The sequence below is a fragment of the Amphibalanus amphitrite genome, unplaced genomic scaffold, assembly GCF_019059575.1.
Source record: "Amphibalanus amphitrite isolate SeventyFive unplaced genomic scaffold, NRLGWU_Aamphi_draft 000316F_arrow, whole genome shotgun sequence".
NCBI lineage: Eukaryota > Metazoa > Arthropoda > Thecostraca > Balanomorpha > Balanidae > Amphibalanus > Amphibalanus amphitrite.
The window spans coordinates 224,132-242,536 of NW_024881811.1; the positions used below are offsets into that span (position 1 = coordinate 224,132).

At 47.8% G+C, this 18,405-nt stretch overlaps 1 protein-coding gene across 1 annotated transcript in view; it reads left to right on the forward strand.

Annotated features, from left to right (window-relative positions):
• Positions 1 to 17,287, forward strand: part of LOC122388278 — a 29,538-nt gene extending 12,251 nt beyond the window's left edge. Inside the window, exons 4-6 of the mRNA XM_043379210.1 lie at positions 10,238 to 10,382; positions 13,465 to 13,624; positions 16,989 to 17,287. Of these exons, the coding sequence (XP_043235145.1) occupies positions 10,238 to 10,382; positions 13,465 to 13,624; positions 16,989 to 17,067 (384 nt within the window). The 3' untranslated portion in view covers positions 17,068 to 17,287. The remainder of the gene's footprint in view (positions 1 to 10,237; positions 10,383 to 13,464; positions 13,625 to 16,988) is intronic.
• Positions 17,288 to 18,405: the final 1,118 nt, after the last annotated feature.

The following is an 18,405-nucleotide window of genomic DNA, read 5'->3' on the forward strand; positions in this document are numbered from 1 at the left end:
CTGTAGAAAATTGTTGCATAGCACAGGAATGCGAATGAAAAGTCCCGACTTTTCAGTGTTCACTCTGCCGAATGCGACATGAAACAGTGCTGGCTGCCGAGAATGTCTGTTAGGGACCGCCAGACCAAACAGACTCAGAAGGTGAGGAAAGTCGATCCGTCCATGGTGCAATCCCAAAACCAGGCGGAGATCGGCTTGAATAAAGCGCGATTTCAAAGAACACATGCCAAATCGAACAAGAAGCGTCTCATAACTCATGGGCAGGTCGCGACCGTGGGTGTTGGATGCCAGCCAAGACAAGAAGCGATGCTGCATGCGCTGGAGCCGCGCCAGATGGGTTACTGCTGCGCCACTCCACACAACGCTGCCATACTCAGCAATGGAGCGAACATGGGCATTGTACGCGGCGATCAGCGCACTATGGTCAAACTTGACCCGCCGGGGACACCGAGGCAGTTGAACACCTCGCATAATCATCCCCATCATTTTCTTGCATTTCTGCACGGTCACATCGACATGCTGAGCAAACGTAAGCTTCGCGTCCAATATGACACCCAGATCACGCACCTCATGACAGCGAGTAAGCTCATGACTATCCAGTCTGTACACGGCGCGAACAGGAGATGACTTGAGTGTAAATGCATGAATGCATGAACATCACGTTACATTTTAGACTGACACCCCTGTCACTAGCTGACAATGGCATCCCTCTTAAGGGAAAAGGTCGCCCCCTCCAGCACCATGCCCCCTTTCGCTGATCTCTGGCTACGCCACTGCTTACAACTCTCCCTACCTACCGAAGTGAGTCAGGAATTCAGGATTGCGCCCATTGGCCATGACAGTGCATTGACTCGGAATCGGAGTCGGAGTCGGAGCAGATCGAAAGTTCGGAGTCGGAGTCGAATGCGGAGTCGGAACAATGCTACCATGATTCCGCCTCCCTGGTCATAAAAGGAACCGTTTTAACGTTTTCAAGTTAAATTCCAAGAAATTGACACGTACATCTGCTAGAAAAAAAGATGAACATCTGTTTGATAAAAATTAAATGAATACTACGGTTGGTAGATATTTTTACCAGGTTTGCGTCGACTTTGCTATCGCCTATCTCAGCTCAATTTGTCGGTGTAAAGCTGGGATGGCCGCTTAAAGGGGTTCCTCATAAGAAGGTAACACAATGGCTCCAGGACTATATCTCAGTCACCGACTGCCGCGCATCACTGACCACGCATTTAACGAGGCTCTCTTTCTTTTTCTTGCAGCGAGCGGGTATAGGTTAGGTACCTATATACCAGTTCACTCTATGACATGTAGACCCGGATAAAGTCCTGTATGGGCTGCCGGCAGATGGGGCAGGCATCCCTCCTGCCGCGCAGCAGCCGCGCGCACCGGCAGCACGTGCACAGGTGGTGGCACGGCGCCATGACGCAGTCGCGCGGCGCGTCCATGCAGACGGCGCAGTCGTGCGCGCCGCCGCCGGCCGGCGCCACGTCGGCCGCCGACACCAGGTTGCCGACGAAGGCCAGCTGCGGCGCGTAGCGGGTCTCGGTGCTGGCGGCGCCAGCGGCGGCCGCCGCCAGCCGCTGCCGCCGCCAGCGGCGTCGCTGCTCGCGCTGCTCGTCGTCGAGCACCACCGGCTCGGGGCCGCAGCGCAGGAACGGCGTCAGCCCCATGTGCGTGAGGAACTGCGTGACGGCGTCCATGGTGTGGCGGCTGGTGGCCGGCCCGGGCGTCACCTCCACCTCCGGCACGTAGTACACCGGGTACAGGAAGCGCACGCCCAGCACCCGCTCGGGCCGCTGCACGCGCGCCGCCAGCGCGCTGATCGGCACGCGCAGCGTGCAGCTGGCCAGGATGGCCGTCTCGGCGGCGGCGGCCGACAGGCGCGCGAACGTCTCTTCCTTGACGGCCGCGTCCTCGGACACGCACTCGAAGACGATGCGCGCGTCGGCCAGCGCCTCGTCCAGGCGCGCCAGCAGCGTGACGCGGCCGGCGCCGGCGCGCTGCAGCAGCAGGCCGTCGCGGCGCAGCTCGGACCGGTCTAGGCGCAACCGCTCGTGGGCCGAGTCCAGCGCGGCCCGGTCGCGGTCCCACACGCGCACCGAGTGGCCGAAATAGCTGAGCGCGCCGGCCACCTTCAGTCCGAGCGTACCGCAGCCGACCACACAGACGCGGACCATGTCCGCCCGCGCCGGCCACCGGACACTCCGGGTCACTGGGGGACACTCCGGGTCACTGGGGGTCACTCCGGGTCACTGAGGGACACTCCGTATCACTGGGGGACACTCCGGGTCACTGGGGGACACTCCGTGTCATTGAGGGACACTCCGGGTCACTGGGGGACACTCTGGGTCACTGGGGGACATTCCGTGTCACTGGGGGACACTCTGGGTCACTGGGGGACACTCCGTGTCGGTGATACACTCTAGGTCGCTCCGTGTCACCGAGAGACTCCCAGGTCACTGGCTGCGTCTGTCGTCAGCAACGCTCCACGGCAGGTCTTCAGGCCTTCAGCTGTCAGGCAGGACGGTGGCTCATACTCGTACGAACTCTTATTCAGCGCGCAGTCCACGGTAGAGAGCGTCCCCTTTAGCAGAACTACTACTGTCAATCACAGGTACCGTTTTGACAAAAATTAGCACATATCAATGTGTTGTGACACGCGCATTTTCACTCTTCAATAGCTCAATGAAAGCCAAACCGTACTTTGGTGGGCGCATCAGCTTTTGTTACCCACACCGAAGGGACACACCGAGTTTTTCTGCTCGGACAGATCGCATCAGACACGCTGTCACTTCTTGTCCGCCGGTCTCAGCAGCTGCTGTCGCCTCTCGTCCACCAGTCTCGGCAGCTGTTGTCGCCTCTCGTCCGCCGGTCTCGGCAGCTGGTGTCGCCTCCCGGCAGCTGGTGTCGCCTCTCGGCAGCTGGTGTCGCCTCTCGTCCGCCGGTCTCGGCAGCTGGTGTCGCCTCTCGTCCGCCGGTCTCGGCAGCTGGTGTCGCCTCTCGGCAGCTGGTGTCGCCTCTCGGCAGCTGCGATGCCGGTGCCGGAGCGGCGGTGTCCGGTAGGCCGGCCCGTGTGACGCCGGTGCGGCCCTCGCCGGTCGATGTCGCCGTCTGATCGATTCCCGGCGCGGCAGGCGCACCCACCTGTCCGGAGGCGGCGCCACTGGACTGACGAGCGATACCAGCCACAGAGCTCACAGCACTGAACTGACGAGCGATACCAGCCACAGAGCTCACAGCACTGTGTAATATGAGAAGTAGTAGCCTTTGCTCATATTAACCCTCGCCCGTAAACGGTGTTTTGCCACCTTCGCCCATGCGGGGGGGGGGGGGGGTTGGTGCGACCCCCCTGGCGTTTGAAAACGGAGCGTCGTAGAGCTTAGCGGAAAAGACCAACGGATTGCTCTCAACGAGATCTCGCGATTGGTGGTATATTTTTTGGTCCTAGGTCAACATTTGACCTACTTATGACCGGTCAAAGGTTAAATTTTCGGAAAAAATCTAATTTTTCAGATTTCCGCGCCGATTGCGGCAAAACGGTTAGAGATATCGACTTTAAACCTTCACTTTCGTGATCCTTGATCAATTCTCTATCGTTTGGTGTGTATTTCGATGGCATAACTCTAAAAATGATGCGTTGGGAGCATCGGAAGTCTGCAAGGTCATTTGTGCATTGGGTCACGTCAGGCGTGTGACGTCACTGACCTGACTCTGACCAAAAATTAACTACAAGAAATAACCGACGATGCCTGAAATGGATAGCAAATTCGAATTCAGGGCATCAAAATACCCCGAAAAGGCATACAAGTGCAAGAAGTCATTACAGGTCAACCGAGGTCACTGACCTTACCTTGACCTTAAATAACCTTCAAAATGTCAACGGACATTGTGCCAATGTCAAATCAGCCAGTTATGATTCTAAAACAATCCATCAGTGTGTCAGGTCAGTCGGCATTTATACCAATGTGAAGCAATCTCCAATTTAGCGTAAATCTGGCCGGAGGTTGTTCCCTTTATGACGTCATAACTCCGTGACCTGACATGACCTTGACAAAAAAAAAAATACCAAAAGTTGTGCAAAGGATGCCCCATAGGGTACTGAAAATTTGAGCAGGCTATCTGAAACGGTTCGGCGTGTAGCTAAGAAAAACCTCAGGGGGGGTTGCACCAAGCCCCCCCCCCCTACATGGGCGAGGGTTAATGTTCAAATAATGCACAAAATTGGATATATTAAAATAATAGGTACGGTAAGGTGCCTAATTAGCGACCCCCCTTAATTTGAACCGTCATTGCTCACGCTTTGTGGGTGCCACTGTGTTACTGGCTTGATTTTCGGAGAGATCGTTCATTTTTCTATTAAAATATAGTCATTTTCTGCCCCAATATTCACTAACTTATTTGTAGTGAGCATTTTGGCAAACCATTGCAAAAAACGCTAATAGGGAACTCTTCCCGATTAGCGACCGGGGAGGGTCGGTAATAAGTCTATGGGTTTCCCCATATTAAAAATGGCAAAAAAATGCGACGCCTGAAAAGATGAAATATGATCTCAAAAAGGTAACCTATACGCAAAGCACTCAATCACTCGAACAGGAACGTTTATCCAACACATTTACCTAAGTAATAACTGATCACGTGATGCACCGAAGGCGAAAAGAAGGCGGAAACCCAAATTTTGCAGGCTATCTTGTATGATATTCGAGGTCCGCGCTGAATTCGGCACCCCTGCAGTCGGTGACGACATTTGGCATCCCCTGCCACACATTGCAAGCTTCAGTAACACCTCATTTTCATTTCTCTCTTTTCCCCTTTCTTTACCTTCTTGAGCTATTTGCGACCATGTCAGGCGCAAATAGGAAATATGTGTTGCGACATATTTTTAACCGCCATGCTATGCACAGTTGAGCGATTTGCTATGGGAAAACGGCAATCAATTAAAAAAGGAATGTCGATTCAGAATAAAAAGGTGCATCATCCTAATGTGCATCGCTTTTCATCAGAGAGGGCCCGAACACACACGTTTTGGAAAAGAAACTCGTCATTTTTATTTAAAATCACCTGAAACGTCCCACCAGAAACATCGACGACCGGAAAATAATTTAATTTGATAACCAAAGTATGGCTGACCTTTTGACGATGTTTTACCGCGTTTTCTCCTGCCACTTTTTCTGTAGGGAGGTAGGTCGCAAATCGGAAAGGGTCGCTAATTAGGCACCTTACCCTACTGATATAATATATATAATATAAATATATATATATATATATATATATATATATATATATATATATATATATATATATATGTTACAGGCAAAGTGAAAACTCGGGCATTTTGCAAAATGCCTAGGCAATTTGCAAAATGCCTGACCGGCTAGGCATTTTGCAAAATGCCCAGGCAATTTGCAAAATGCCTGACCGCCAGGCATTTTGCGAAATGCCTAGGCAGTTTGCAAACTGCCTGACCCACCAGGCATTTTGCAAACTGCCTAGGCAGTTTACAAAATGCCTGGCGGGTCAGGCATTTTGCAAAATGCCTGAGTTGTGATTGATTTATTTTACCGTTTTTGTTTACCACAGGCGTTAACCATGTCGCTCCCATGTGCCTGAGCCCCAAACACATTCAATATTTACGAATATACCTACGTCTTGTGCCACTTCCGTCGAGATGAAACCACTACTGAATGGTGTAGATTGAGCCAACGTCTCCCCATAATTTTCGCATACGGAGTTGTAGCCGTTCGTGTGTAGGAATGCTGCGATGGGGCGCGGAGCATGGCGCAGAGAAACATGGGCGCGGAAAAACGCGGCGACCGGCCGAATATTGACCCGACATTCTTCGCTTCCCGTGCTTATTTACATCACAGCAAGAGAGGGCCGCAGCGACACGGGGTTGCCAGCGATCGATAGAACAGAGACAAGCGTATCCAATAAACATCTTTGTTAATCACGTGTCACGTGGAAAGAAATAGTCTATATCTTGAGAAATCAGCCATTTTTGGTATGTACATTTTAGGAAAAACAGCATTTAAAAAACAATGGCAATGCATTGGAATGAGATGAGATCCATTCCATAGACAACAAGAACATGTGGCTTTTCCGCTTTTCCAGAAAAGCAAGTTTTTGGTCATCCACGACCCACGTGCACACCTTTGTAATAAAAAGACGCTTAGAAATTACAAGTTTTACATGCAACGGGCATGTTCATCTTTACACAGTCACAATGCATTGATAATGTAGACGTGTGGCTCGCCAACCAAGCTACCATACATCGAAAGAACATTCTTTTCTGATCAATATCCACACAAAGTGTTTCCAGAGTCATCAAGGCTCTTAGAAACATAACCGTGTTTAACGCGTGTTTACCGATAAAACCGCGCCGGGCGCCCGGTAGCCGGCGCGGCGGCCGGGCCGCTCGCGCTGCCTGGGGCTCAGTGACCTTGAACTCGGCAGCGCTACCCGGAGAATGTCTCACTGTGTGTCCTCCCACTTGGTGCGTATCGCTTGTGATTAACCCCTGTTGGCGGCACTTACAATGATGCTTACGCATCGTCGCTGGTGTGAGTTCGATGTCAGGCATTTTGCAAACTGCCTGAGAAAATAATTTCAGGCAGTTTGCAAAATGCCTGGTGGGCCAGGCAGTTTGCAAACTGCCTAGGCATTTTGCAAAATGCCTGGCCGGTCAGGCATTTTGCAAATTGCCTGGGCATTTTACAAAATGCCTAGCCAGTCAGGCATTTTGCAAATTGCCTAGGCATTTTGCAAAATGCCCGAGTTTTCACTTTGCCTGTAACATATATATATCAGAGTATTTGGGAAGGATATTTTCTTTGAGGCATATGTCGTTAAACAGCACCGCAGTTTTGGCTTTAGATAGTTTTCTGTTAAGTTTTTGTATCTTGTTGAAAGTTTTCTTGATTGAATCAGGAACTGTATTGATTATATCGGTTATACTCATTTAAGTCATGTTTTCCGACGCGTTTCGATTGTATTTGAGACAATCATTTTCAAGGAATGTACTAAAAAGTACCGCTAAACATGGTCGTCAGTGTAGCTATTTTGATTTGCAAAATATTGAAAATAGCCATGTTACAAATATTGCAGGTGACGAAGATACATATACACTTACACTTCACTATACTGGGTCACTGAATCACTTTAACTTTCCACTTTTTCATCATTTCCAACTCCCTATATATATATATATATATATATATATATATATATATATATATATATATATATATATATATATATATATATATATATATATGGGGCATTCCATGTCAACCGGGACAGCCAAAATCCTTGGTATACTTGTTGGCTATTGGGTGAAACCTCTGAGGGTCAAAGGATTTTGTCATATGCCCTCGGGCTACAGAGATACAAGCCGCTAAACTTCTGCTTTTTTAGCAGAATTGGACGTGTATTGCAATCTTGAAAGATCTATAGCTTCAACATTTTTGAAGCTATTAATTTCAAACAAACTGAAACGTGTACATAAGAAGTTATGCTAGTTAAATTTGGTAATTTTAACATTTTTTGGTGATTTTGAATTTATCTTATTTTGAATTAATTTTTTAAAATCTAATTTGTGAAAAATGGGTACCCTTTGATTTTGCTCAAATTTAGATATTGTATTCCACTACACGTAAGGCATACGTGCTGAGAAAATTAGAGTGGGCCAACGATAACTTTAGATGATATAGCAACAAGCAAGTAGTGCAACGTAGCACGGGCGATGGAAGGGGCTGATTTCGCCAACCCCACCTGTTTTTCGCCAGTAACTCACGCCATAATTATCATATTAACGCCAAACTTTCAGCATCTGTCCAGAATTGAATTGCAAATCCTCCCGTGCAAGCAATAGGTAAATCGGTCCACAACTTTTCTAGCAATAACGGTGTAAAGTCAAACATCTTGCCGGAGCGGCGCGGCGGCCGGCGCCGGCCGTTGCCGCCTGAATGGTAGACTGTGCCGGCGCGCGACGGTTCCATCTTTGCACTGCGCTTCTTACCGCTGATTATGATCGATTCGTGTCAAATTTTGTGTGAAGGCTTAAAAATGTACAGGCAATCTAATATTCAAATAAATACGAAAATCAACTGGTAAAAATTGAATTATTAGGGCGCAAACACAATCTGTGACTGAAACGTTTCCCGCGTCGGCCGATCCCCGTCTTTGCCGGCGACATCTTCTTACTCTTAGCAGGCCACTAACTGCCAAATTTATGGTTAGATTAACTAGAGATTCTCATAACACTACAAATGTCGTATAAAGGAAGAAATAGGAAAATCGGCCGGTAACTCTTAGAGCTATGGGCGTATAAACGCAAAATAGTCACTATAGCAAATTTCATCACGATTAACCTCATTTGATCTTGAAGATATTGATCTAGGGCCATGAAATTGGCACACGATAAAGTTCCCCACCGCCCCACCTACAATTCAAATTCCGTTTTTTAATACCTTTTTTGGCTAAACCGGGCCTTTCTCCCCTAGCGCTGGGAGAGTCAGGCGTATTTCCTTTTTGCAACCAAAGAGAGGCGCTGCCCGGAGAATGCCCAATTGCATTCTCCGGGCATTTGGGTAGCATTTGGCCAGTCGGCAACTGGCTGTACATATTTACGCGTGTTAGATCAGGTCAGGTCACGTCAGGTCAGGCTAGGTTTGCTTTGGTTTTGGGTAGAAAGATCAAAGAAGCATCTCCGGGTAGCGCCTCTCCTTGGTTGCTAAAACGAAATACGCGAGTGCCAGACATTACGAAGTCCAAAAGACAGTTACGTAGACGTCGGCCCATTCTGGATTTTTTATACGATGGAGCTAATGTATGGGAGAATAAAATATGTAAAAATCAGCAAAATCGAAGGGTACCCATTTTTCAGAAAATCAAAATTTATTTTTTGAATTTTAATTTAGTTCATTAATTAGCTTATTACGTCAATACTGTCATCCTCAAATTAAAGCCTGATGTATTCCCTCCATTTCACACTTTGTCTCATGGTGCTATGTCTAAAACTTCAATGTTATGACGCTTTAAAGATGATAATGTGCCTTGCCTAAGTCAATGTTTGATGACGTGTATCTCTGAAACGTGACGTCATATCTTTACAGAAACATGTCTCCTTTCTTTTCACATATAGATGAGTAGTTTCACAAACTTTCGCAAAAATCGGAGGAGGTGAGGTTCAAAATGGTCATTTTTTGTCTCACTTGACGTGGAATGCCCCATATATATATATATATATATATATATATATATATATATATATATATATATATATATATATATATATATATATATATATATATATATATAATACTGATATTTCGCCTTGCGGCATCATTAGAGTACAGTGATGATGAGCACTGGGCTGACGAGCGATACCAGCCACAGAGCTCACAGCACTGCATGGGCGGCGCACCAGCCAGCTCACAGCACTGGGCACACGGGTCACAGAGCTCACAGTAGGTACCATGATCACACGGGTCGCAGTGAGCTCACAATAGCGGTTTTCACGTCTGTCTGGTAGGTGCCCCGTGCCTACACATTTGGTGCACAAGTGCACATTAGGTGCAAATTTGGTCAAATTATGTTTAGTAGGTTTCCAGCTTAGGCAGCAATCGTTGATATAATTTGGATAATCTGTCGAGATATCAGACGTTAATTTTCATTACCTAAAACATTCCTTGGTCACGTTGGTCTGTAAAAAAGTATGAATAAAAATGAACTGATTGAATGAAAATGAATAAAATATGTGCGGCGTGTTAGCTTGGTAGGTCCTTTGGGACCACGCTATAGTTGAATTGCAAATTGTATGTTTTTCAACACGCATTTTCATGTCATAAATTTTGTTTAATATTTTAGCGGAAATTAACGTGTGATAGATTGATCCAGGGGCGCGGGAACTACGTTCAGACTGGGGGGGGGGGGGGCACACCATAATAGAAATCAACCCAGGCTACCCCCAAATCTAGTTTTCTCACCGGTTTTAGGCCACTTGTTTTCATCCCTTGGCTTTTTCAACAAAAAAGAAAACATTTGCAAAAAAGTGTGGTATTCCGTCTCAAAGCTGTGGGGCATCGCCCCCACGGCCCCAGAGTTGGGGGGGGGGGCTAGCTGCCCCCACTGCCCCCCCCCCCCCCCGGCTCCCGCGCCTATGGATTGATCAACTGATAAGCGATTGCTTCGAAGTCATGGAGGCTCTAACACGCGCCTGTGTGGGTGTCTGTCTGGACAGCCGCGTGACCTGGGTCGCTACTCGGGCCGCTGCGCGCCGCTGAAGACCAGCCAGGAGCCGACCAACACGCCCATTTACCAGCAGTCCATCACCAGCAGCGACTTCACCAGCCCCGGCACCTGCCCGCCGTGGACGCGGACACGGGGTGAGCCAGCCGAGGGGGAGGGGGGGGGGCAGTCCGGGGGGAGAGCCGAGGGCACTGGGAGACCAGCGAGGAAGCACAACAGGTACCGTAAACGGGGATGACTTTGCCGAGCAGGGTGACAGCCACTTTTCTCGAAAATGTTTTAGGGTGATCTCCAGTGATATTTTACGAAGAAAGCAATCATTTTTATTGCATACCTATGTGAAAGATAATTGATGGTCCTACCTATAACAATATAACCAGCACTGACGGATAAGTTGTCACTCAATACCTAACTGCGCTCAATTTTATCAGAGCCATTGAAATGGTCAATTTTGAAGCGGTTCAAACTTTTTATTAGTTATCCATGTTTTAGACAAGCTGCGATGCTGAAACATGGTATGGTTGATCATGATAAAGCTATCATATAAGCTTATCCAACAAAGCTGGCATTTTTCACTTAATTTAGCTAGAAATTTGGGTGGCAATATACCAAGTGAAATGCTATATATATATATATATATATATATATATATATATATATATATATATATATATATATATATATATATATATATATATATATATATATATATATATATATATATATATATATATATTAGAGCACTTCATGGGCCGGATAAATCCGTTATCCACGGATAAATCCGTGGACCGGATAGGATTGGATCCCAAATTTGGAAAAATAGAACGGATCTGGGCGGGCCGGATTTGGGAATTGAATGTTGAACACGGATCAGAACGGATAAAATTGTAGCATTCAATATTCATGTTAAGAATTAGGTAACTTAACTTGTTAGGCACTGCAGCAGAAGTATTAATTGATTTACATGAGATTTATAAGCATACCTTTGTGAGCCATGATAGTCTGTAAGGTATATGGCAGCACCAACCAAATTTTTAAATATAGATGGTCAGTGGTCACAACATAAAATCTGCAGACTCAGCCATGTTCCTAACCGAGGAAGCGAGAACAACCGCCATGGCATCATATCCACCATGGCTCGCTGGTTCCTGAATAAGATATGAATCGTGTAAAAAAATGTGTTAATAACTCACTTGTCCTGAGAACAGTCCCCATTTAATAAGTATAAAAACGATAATGCGTTCTCGAATTTTTCAATCTTCCAGACAGCAACAAACACTGCGCAAGGTTAGAAACACATGCGCAATAACAGATGCTTTTAACCAGCTGAATAAAACGCTGCAAAAAAAGTTTTTAACTTGGCGCAATGCCTCGTGGATGATTTTTTTTAGAAATAAAAACGATCCAAGACGATATTAAATTCTGATGTTATCAACATTTTCAGTGTAAATGACGCCAAAAAATATTTTCTGATCAGAAATTCAACTTAAAGGGTGAACGAATCAATATTACGTCATCAGCTCGCCTATTTCATAAAGAGAGAGCGGATCTTAAAAAAATCAATCCTTGCTTGCTTTTTTGCGCCACTATCGTCAATTTTGTCTGTGTATTGTGTTGTGTCGTCTTGTTGATACGACAAAATGCCGGTTTAACTTATCTTCCTTTCATTTTAGGACCAAAGTCAGGCTCAAGGCTATTTAATACCTACCTTTTCAGCTGGGTTTTCAGTGTCAAATTCTTTGTAGAGTGTGTCAGACCACATTCCAAGGCTAGTTTCCAAGCAATGTGTTTTGAGGTGTTTTGATTCTGCCTTTTCCCATATAGAATGTTGCCAATGTCATGAAACTTTATTTATTCATTGTATTATACTTATTATTACCTACCATTTGACTTACTAATTGATTGTGGTTTTGCTATATGAATAAGTACTCTTCCTTTTATAGACCACAGTAGATTCTTAACAATTCTAATGATAGCCAACCTTGTGAAATGCTGAGGTCCATGTCAATGTGTTACCCCTATCCTTAGCAATGCAGCTTTTACCACAAAATGTATTTTGCAGTGGCTAAGATTGCTGTTATTACAATTTGATAGCTTCCTAGTGTCCAACGTTTGGATCTTATGGCGATATGCTGATAGTCTCACAACCGGTTTGTAATGAAACGGATTATTATGGATATTTTTTGGATGTATGGCTGAGATACGGGCCATGGGCGGGCCGGATTTTGAAATTAAAAGAAACACGGATAATGGGCGGATCTGGATATGACTTGCCGGATATGGGCCGGGCCGGATCCTGAAAAGCCTATCCGTGAAGTGCTCTAATATATATATATATATATATATATATATATATATATATATATATATATATATATATATATATATATATATATTATATCTATGTATATATATATATATATATATATATATATATATATATATATATATATATATATATATATATATATATATATATATATATATATGTTTCTAGAAAGTTGCGTCATGTTCCTAAATGTTTGACTCAACTCAATGTCAGTTATTTTACTGACTCAACCCTGACTCAACTCAACACCTTAATATTTTTGTTCGACTCAACTCTGACTCAACTCAACAGCTCAGCATTTTAGCCGACTCGACTCAAATCTGACTCATTTGAAGCAGAATTGAGTCAAATTTCTGACTCAACTCATGAGTCAAGCACAACCCTGGACTGGAAATCCAGGACCCCCGCGGGGCGCGGGCTAACTAAATCGCACTAAAGTCCAAATGTGTATTTAGATTACAGATAACCGTCGTGAAACGGTTGCTAATATACGGGCCGGGGAGTTTTAATACCGATTGTTTGTCAAACGGTTGGTAACATTCCCATTGCCTAGTAGATGTAACGGTCGCCGAGTGTCTCTGGTGCGCTCAGTGAGTAGCCGCCGGTTTGCGCCGTCGCCCGGTGTGTGTGTTTGTGTGTGTGTGTGTGTGTGTGGTGTGTGTGTGTGTGTGTGTGTGTGTGTGTGTGTGTGTGTGTGTGTGTGTGTGTGTGTGTGTGTGTATGTGTGTGTGTGGGGGGGGGGTCGTATGTGTGTGCGTGTGCGTGTGCGTGTGCGTGTGTGTCGTGCGTGCGTGCGTGCGCGCGCGTGCGTATGTGCGTGGGTGTGCGTGCGTGTGTGCATGGGTGTGCGTGTGTGTATTGACGAGTGTCCGGCGTGTCGGCGTCGGCAGGGAACCGGCACAGCTTCTATGACCGGTTCATGGCGTCCGTGTGCGGCTCGTGCGCGCTGGCCGACACGGTGCCGCCGCCCGGCTCTCTGGGCGGACACAGCTCCCAGTACCAGGCCGACTTCGAGCCCCGACCGGCCCGCCGGCTGACCCGACTGTACAGGTGAGACGGGGCGCCGACTGGACAGGTGGAGCGGTGCGCTGACTGTAGGGTAGCCCGGGACAAGTCGCCCCGCCGAGGTAAAGCGCCTCACCGATGTTTTCGGAACTGACAAGGTTCTGAGGAAACATCCTCTCTTCTATAAAAACGTATACTATATGACCACTATATGATGAAACTGGAAAGACATTGTTACGGAGCGAGCGAAGCGAGCGTAGTCTTTGGTAGATGCCGGAAATTTCTGAGTATTGAGCGGCCGGCCGTGCGGACGCTTTTGCCAGGCTTATTATACCTTGCTTGAGCGCACGGCGTTGTTCTCTGACCGAACTACGTGACGGGGTTAAGCGCCCCAGTAGGTCGCGGGCAAAAAGTCACAAGGGGCGTTGTACCTCATGTGTTGTTCGTACCACTCACTTCCTAATGCTCGGCAGCGGCGAACATCTATGCATTTTTGTGTATTTTTATCAGCAACTGGATGGCAAAGGCAGTATTTCGGTAACATTTACGTTACCATAATTCATTATTTGGTCTTACCAGTAAAAACGCCTTTTGGGCGAAGAACGAGCGAGCGAGATAGTGAGCCCTGCACGTGCGGAAGGGCGAGAGGGTACTTCCAACAGGCTTGTGCAAAGTACCCTTCTAACCGATCGCTAGCGGTGTGCCAAATTTGAACGCGATCGGCCCAGCCGTTCCTGAGATCTGGAAGCGGCATTCTGCACGTGCGCACGTGCGAACGGGGTCCAAACTGACTTTTGCACGGCACCCTACTAACCGGTCCCCATCCGTATACCAAATTTGAGCGCAATCGGCCCAGCCGTTCTCGAGATCTGGAAGCGCCCCCTGCACGTGCGCACGTGCAGTAGCACCCTAACCGCAACACATGGGATCGCATTGCCTGTTGGGTGCCTACCTGTATGCCAAGTTTCAGCGAAATCGCCCCAGTAATTACCGAGTTTTTGAAATGGGAACAAATTTGGCGCCTCTTCTTTTTATATTTTGCACGTGCAGTGGGGGTCACTCAAATAGATCAACGGTACCCGACCTTTAGTAGAAGGGATGCAGCTACCCTACAAAAATTACCGCGAGACAATCGCCCAAGCGGCTGCTGAGATATGAGCCTCTCAAAATCACTACTTTTGCAAAACAGCTTGAACACCCTTGACTTTTCACGTGGCACGTGCCAGGTCACTGAGTTGGATCAAAAGTAGTCAATTACGGGGTAGAAGGGATGGGGCTACCCAGCAAAAAGACCGCAGGCCAATCGGTCCAGCGGTTGCTGAGATATAAGCCTCTCAAAAGCGTTACAGGCCGGGCCGGGCCGGGCCGGGCCGCTCATACTGAGATTTTTCCGTTATATTGAAAAGACTTCGCTTCGCTCGCTGCGCTCGCTCGCTCGTAATAAGGCAGGTGAAAAACCTGGTCATACAATAGTGTCATAGCTGAACACCTGATAGGATGGGAGGTGCTAACTTCAGCAACATAGGCCTCCAGAGGTCTAGCGGATCTCTCATATAAGATTTAGCCAGTTACCATGCTTAATTTTTAACCTAGAGTATGGGGCTTCTTGCCCCAGGCCGAGGGGCGTTTTGCCCTGGGGTGGGGCAAAATGCCCCATTTGCATTTGCTTTACAAATCACTTCCTAACCGCAGGTTGTTGTTTCTTTAGACAAACACTATTCGTTAGAATTGTGTTTTTCTATTGAAAAACAACCGGAGCGGTCGTTCTCCTGGCTATGTTTTGCATGGTTGGCAGCGAATAACCGCAGGTTGTTGTTTCATGAGACAAACACTATTCGTTAGAATTGTGTTTTTCTATTAATAGCTTGGAGTCCAAACACAAGTGAATGAATCAGGGGTGGAATTTAAAGTAAAATATCTCAACAACGCACTGAGCACAAAGTTGACCATTCAAGTGATGTGGGACTAAAGATATTTAGCAAAATAAACTATATGGGGCATCTTACCCCAGGCTCCCCTACAGGTGGAGCGCCCACTGTACAGGTGGGACTGGGCGCCCACTGTACAGGTGGGACTGGGCGCCAATTGTACACGTGGGACTGGGCGCCAATTGTACGGGAGTCACTGCAGTACTTCAGTATTTACAAACGACTTGGTGTCTTAGGTATATGGATGGCTCAAAAATTGTTATGTACGCCGATGATGTGCAGTTCTTACACCATGGATTGTCCAATAATTTGACGGAACTTCAAGCGACTGTTGAGTGCACCGTGGCCACTGCGCATTGTTGGTTTGATGAATATTGTTTGAAAATCAATCCCAACAAAACTGGTCTAACTCTTATCAAATCTACCAGAAGACGATCTCCGTCTCAATTATCTGTTCGTTTTGGCAATGCTACTATCAAACCTTCTCCAACAGTCAAAGTGTTGGGGATGACAGTAGACGGAGGACTCACGTCTCACATTCGAAGCTCACGTCTCAAGCGTGGTGCGGCGCTGCTATGCCACACTCGGTGGTCTCTCAAAAATGACCGGCAAATTGCCCGAGATGGTGAAAAAAATGATAGTAGAAACGCTGATTTTTCCACATATTTCGTATTGTTCCACGGTGTGGGCCGGGTGTACCAAGATACCGGCCACCCTTTGCAAAAGGTTATCAACCACTGTGCGCAGGTGGTGAAGGGCACCAGACGGTCTGCCCATGTATCACCACTGATGGTAGACCTGAACTGGCCATCCATTGACTCAATGATCACTGAGCGTGATGTTGCACAGGTGCATTATTTGCTTTATCACCCCCAAGCGCCGTCCAACGTAACCCAGGGCATTGTGCACCGACCCGATGTCTCCACCAGGGACACCAGAGCCGCTATGGCGGGTACCCTGCTCTGCAAATTCCCAGGGTAAACAGTGAGCTGAGCATGCGCGGAAGTTCTTCTTTTCCCGCGCACCCGCCCAATGGAATCGCGCCCCTGCCGGTGTGACAGGGGCTCGCTCAGCAGCGCTGTGTCGCAAAACAGCGAGACACTGGCTGAGGGGACGCGACTGATATGAATGTGTCACTAATGTGCCTTTAAACATATACTTTGTGCTTTGGTATGGGTGTTGTGCATTTTAGTGTTACTATTAGCTTTCGTATGTGTATTTTATCTTGGTATGTAGGTACTTTGACACTTGTCCCGAAAAGCCATTTACCATGGGGCATGGATGGACATAAGAATAAATGATGATGATGACGATGATGATGATGATGATGATGATGAAGATGATGATGGGGGCCCGAGCCGCTCGGGCAGACCACCCGGCTCCGACCGGCCCTCCGTGTGCAGGCGTGGCAAGAATACGCACTGCACAGCGAGTCAGCAGCCGGCAGCTGATCAGGCCCTCCCGCGTGCGTGTTTCCCCAGTTTGCCGGAGCACAGCCGGTCGGCGGTGTCCGACGTCGCCTCTGCGTTCGCCACGTGCCAAACATTCTGCAACTTCTGAACGGCGCGGCGTGCCCCACCCGCCACACCTGCCACCTCTGAACGGAGCCGACCGACGCGCCATCTGCCGAACGGAGCCGACCGGCGCGCCATCTGCCGAACGGAGCCGACCGGCGCGCCATCTGCCGAACGGAGCCGACCGGCGCGCCATCTGCCGGCGCGCTATTGGCTTTTCCTATGTTGGGTGTTCTGTTCTCTTTCTTTCTTTCTTTTTGTGTAAATTTCTTTTTTTTTAATCTGTCGTCTAGGTCTATAACCTCAATAAAAGGCTGAGCATGAGAATTATGTTGCAAGTTTTAGTCTGTGTTTGCTTTTTGGTACGTACAGGTCACCGCTGAAGTAATGAGCGCATATACTGTAATCGGACAAAACCTAGCGGCTAGCACCAATCATTAATGGTGAGGCCTATCATCAAAGGCAAGTATCGCACAGATTCGTGTTCCAGTTGGACAACTTTCTCTAACTCGTCACAGTTCCACCTGCCACAGAATGCTCGCTATAATCGAAAACGGGAATATTCACACCATTCGGGGCACCCCGGAGTTCAATCTCTGTGACCGCCACTGAACAGAGAGTTGTAAACCTACGCAGTACGCACGTGCGTACCACGCCATACTCCGGCCATAGTAAGTGTCATTGCTGAACCCTCCAGAAGAGTGTAGCCACTGATGATCGGGACACCAGCATCGACCAATAGAGGCTCTTTCTCTGACAGGCGAGAATCGGGCGGGTCAGAAGTGGGGAGGGGTTGACCGCGGGGCTTCTGGCCGGCGCGGCGGGGAGCAGTGGGAGGGGTGGGTGGAGGTATAGTGACAGGGACGCAGGGTTGTGCTCGACTAAAAAAAATTGCCGACTCAGTCATCATTCAACTTCAGGAACCGACGGCCCTGGTGGCGCAGTCGGTTAGGGCGTCGACCCGCGGTGCGGGCGGTGCCGGATTCGGGTTCGATTCCCGGTTCCGCCCGTTCCGCGGGCGTCGACCCCGGCTGTGTCACCAGGTGTGGGGTAGGCTCCCACTTCAGCCGTAGCCTGGGGGGCGGGGGAATATAGTGTCCTGGGTGTGTAGTTCCTTCGAACGGTCCGGGCCACGACACGCCACGATTTGTCCAAGATGGAGACTGTTTATTTCGATAGTGGCGGACAGCAAACGACACAATAGAGAAACGAGTACTCGGTACTCAGTACGACGGTACCCATAGGCTACGGTCACTACATCCGCCACCTCAATAAAGTTGAACATAATTGACACCGGATGATACACCAAATAGACACGACACAGCTTATACTCGAAGCTGTTAAACTAATACAGAAACGCGGTTAGAGCCAATAACTGAAACGA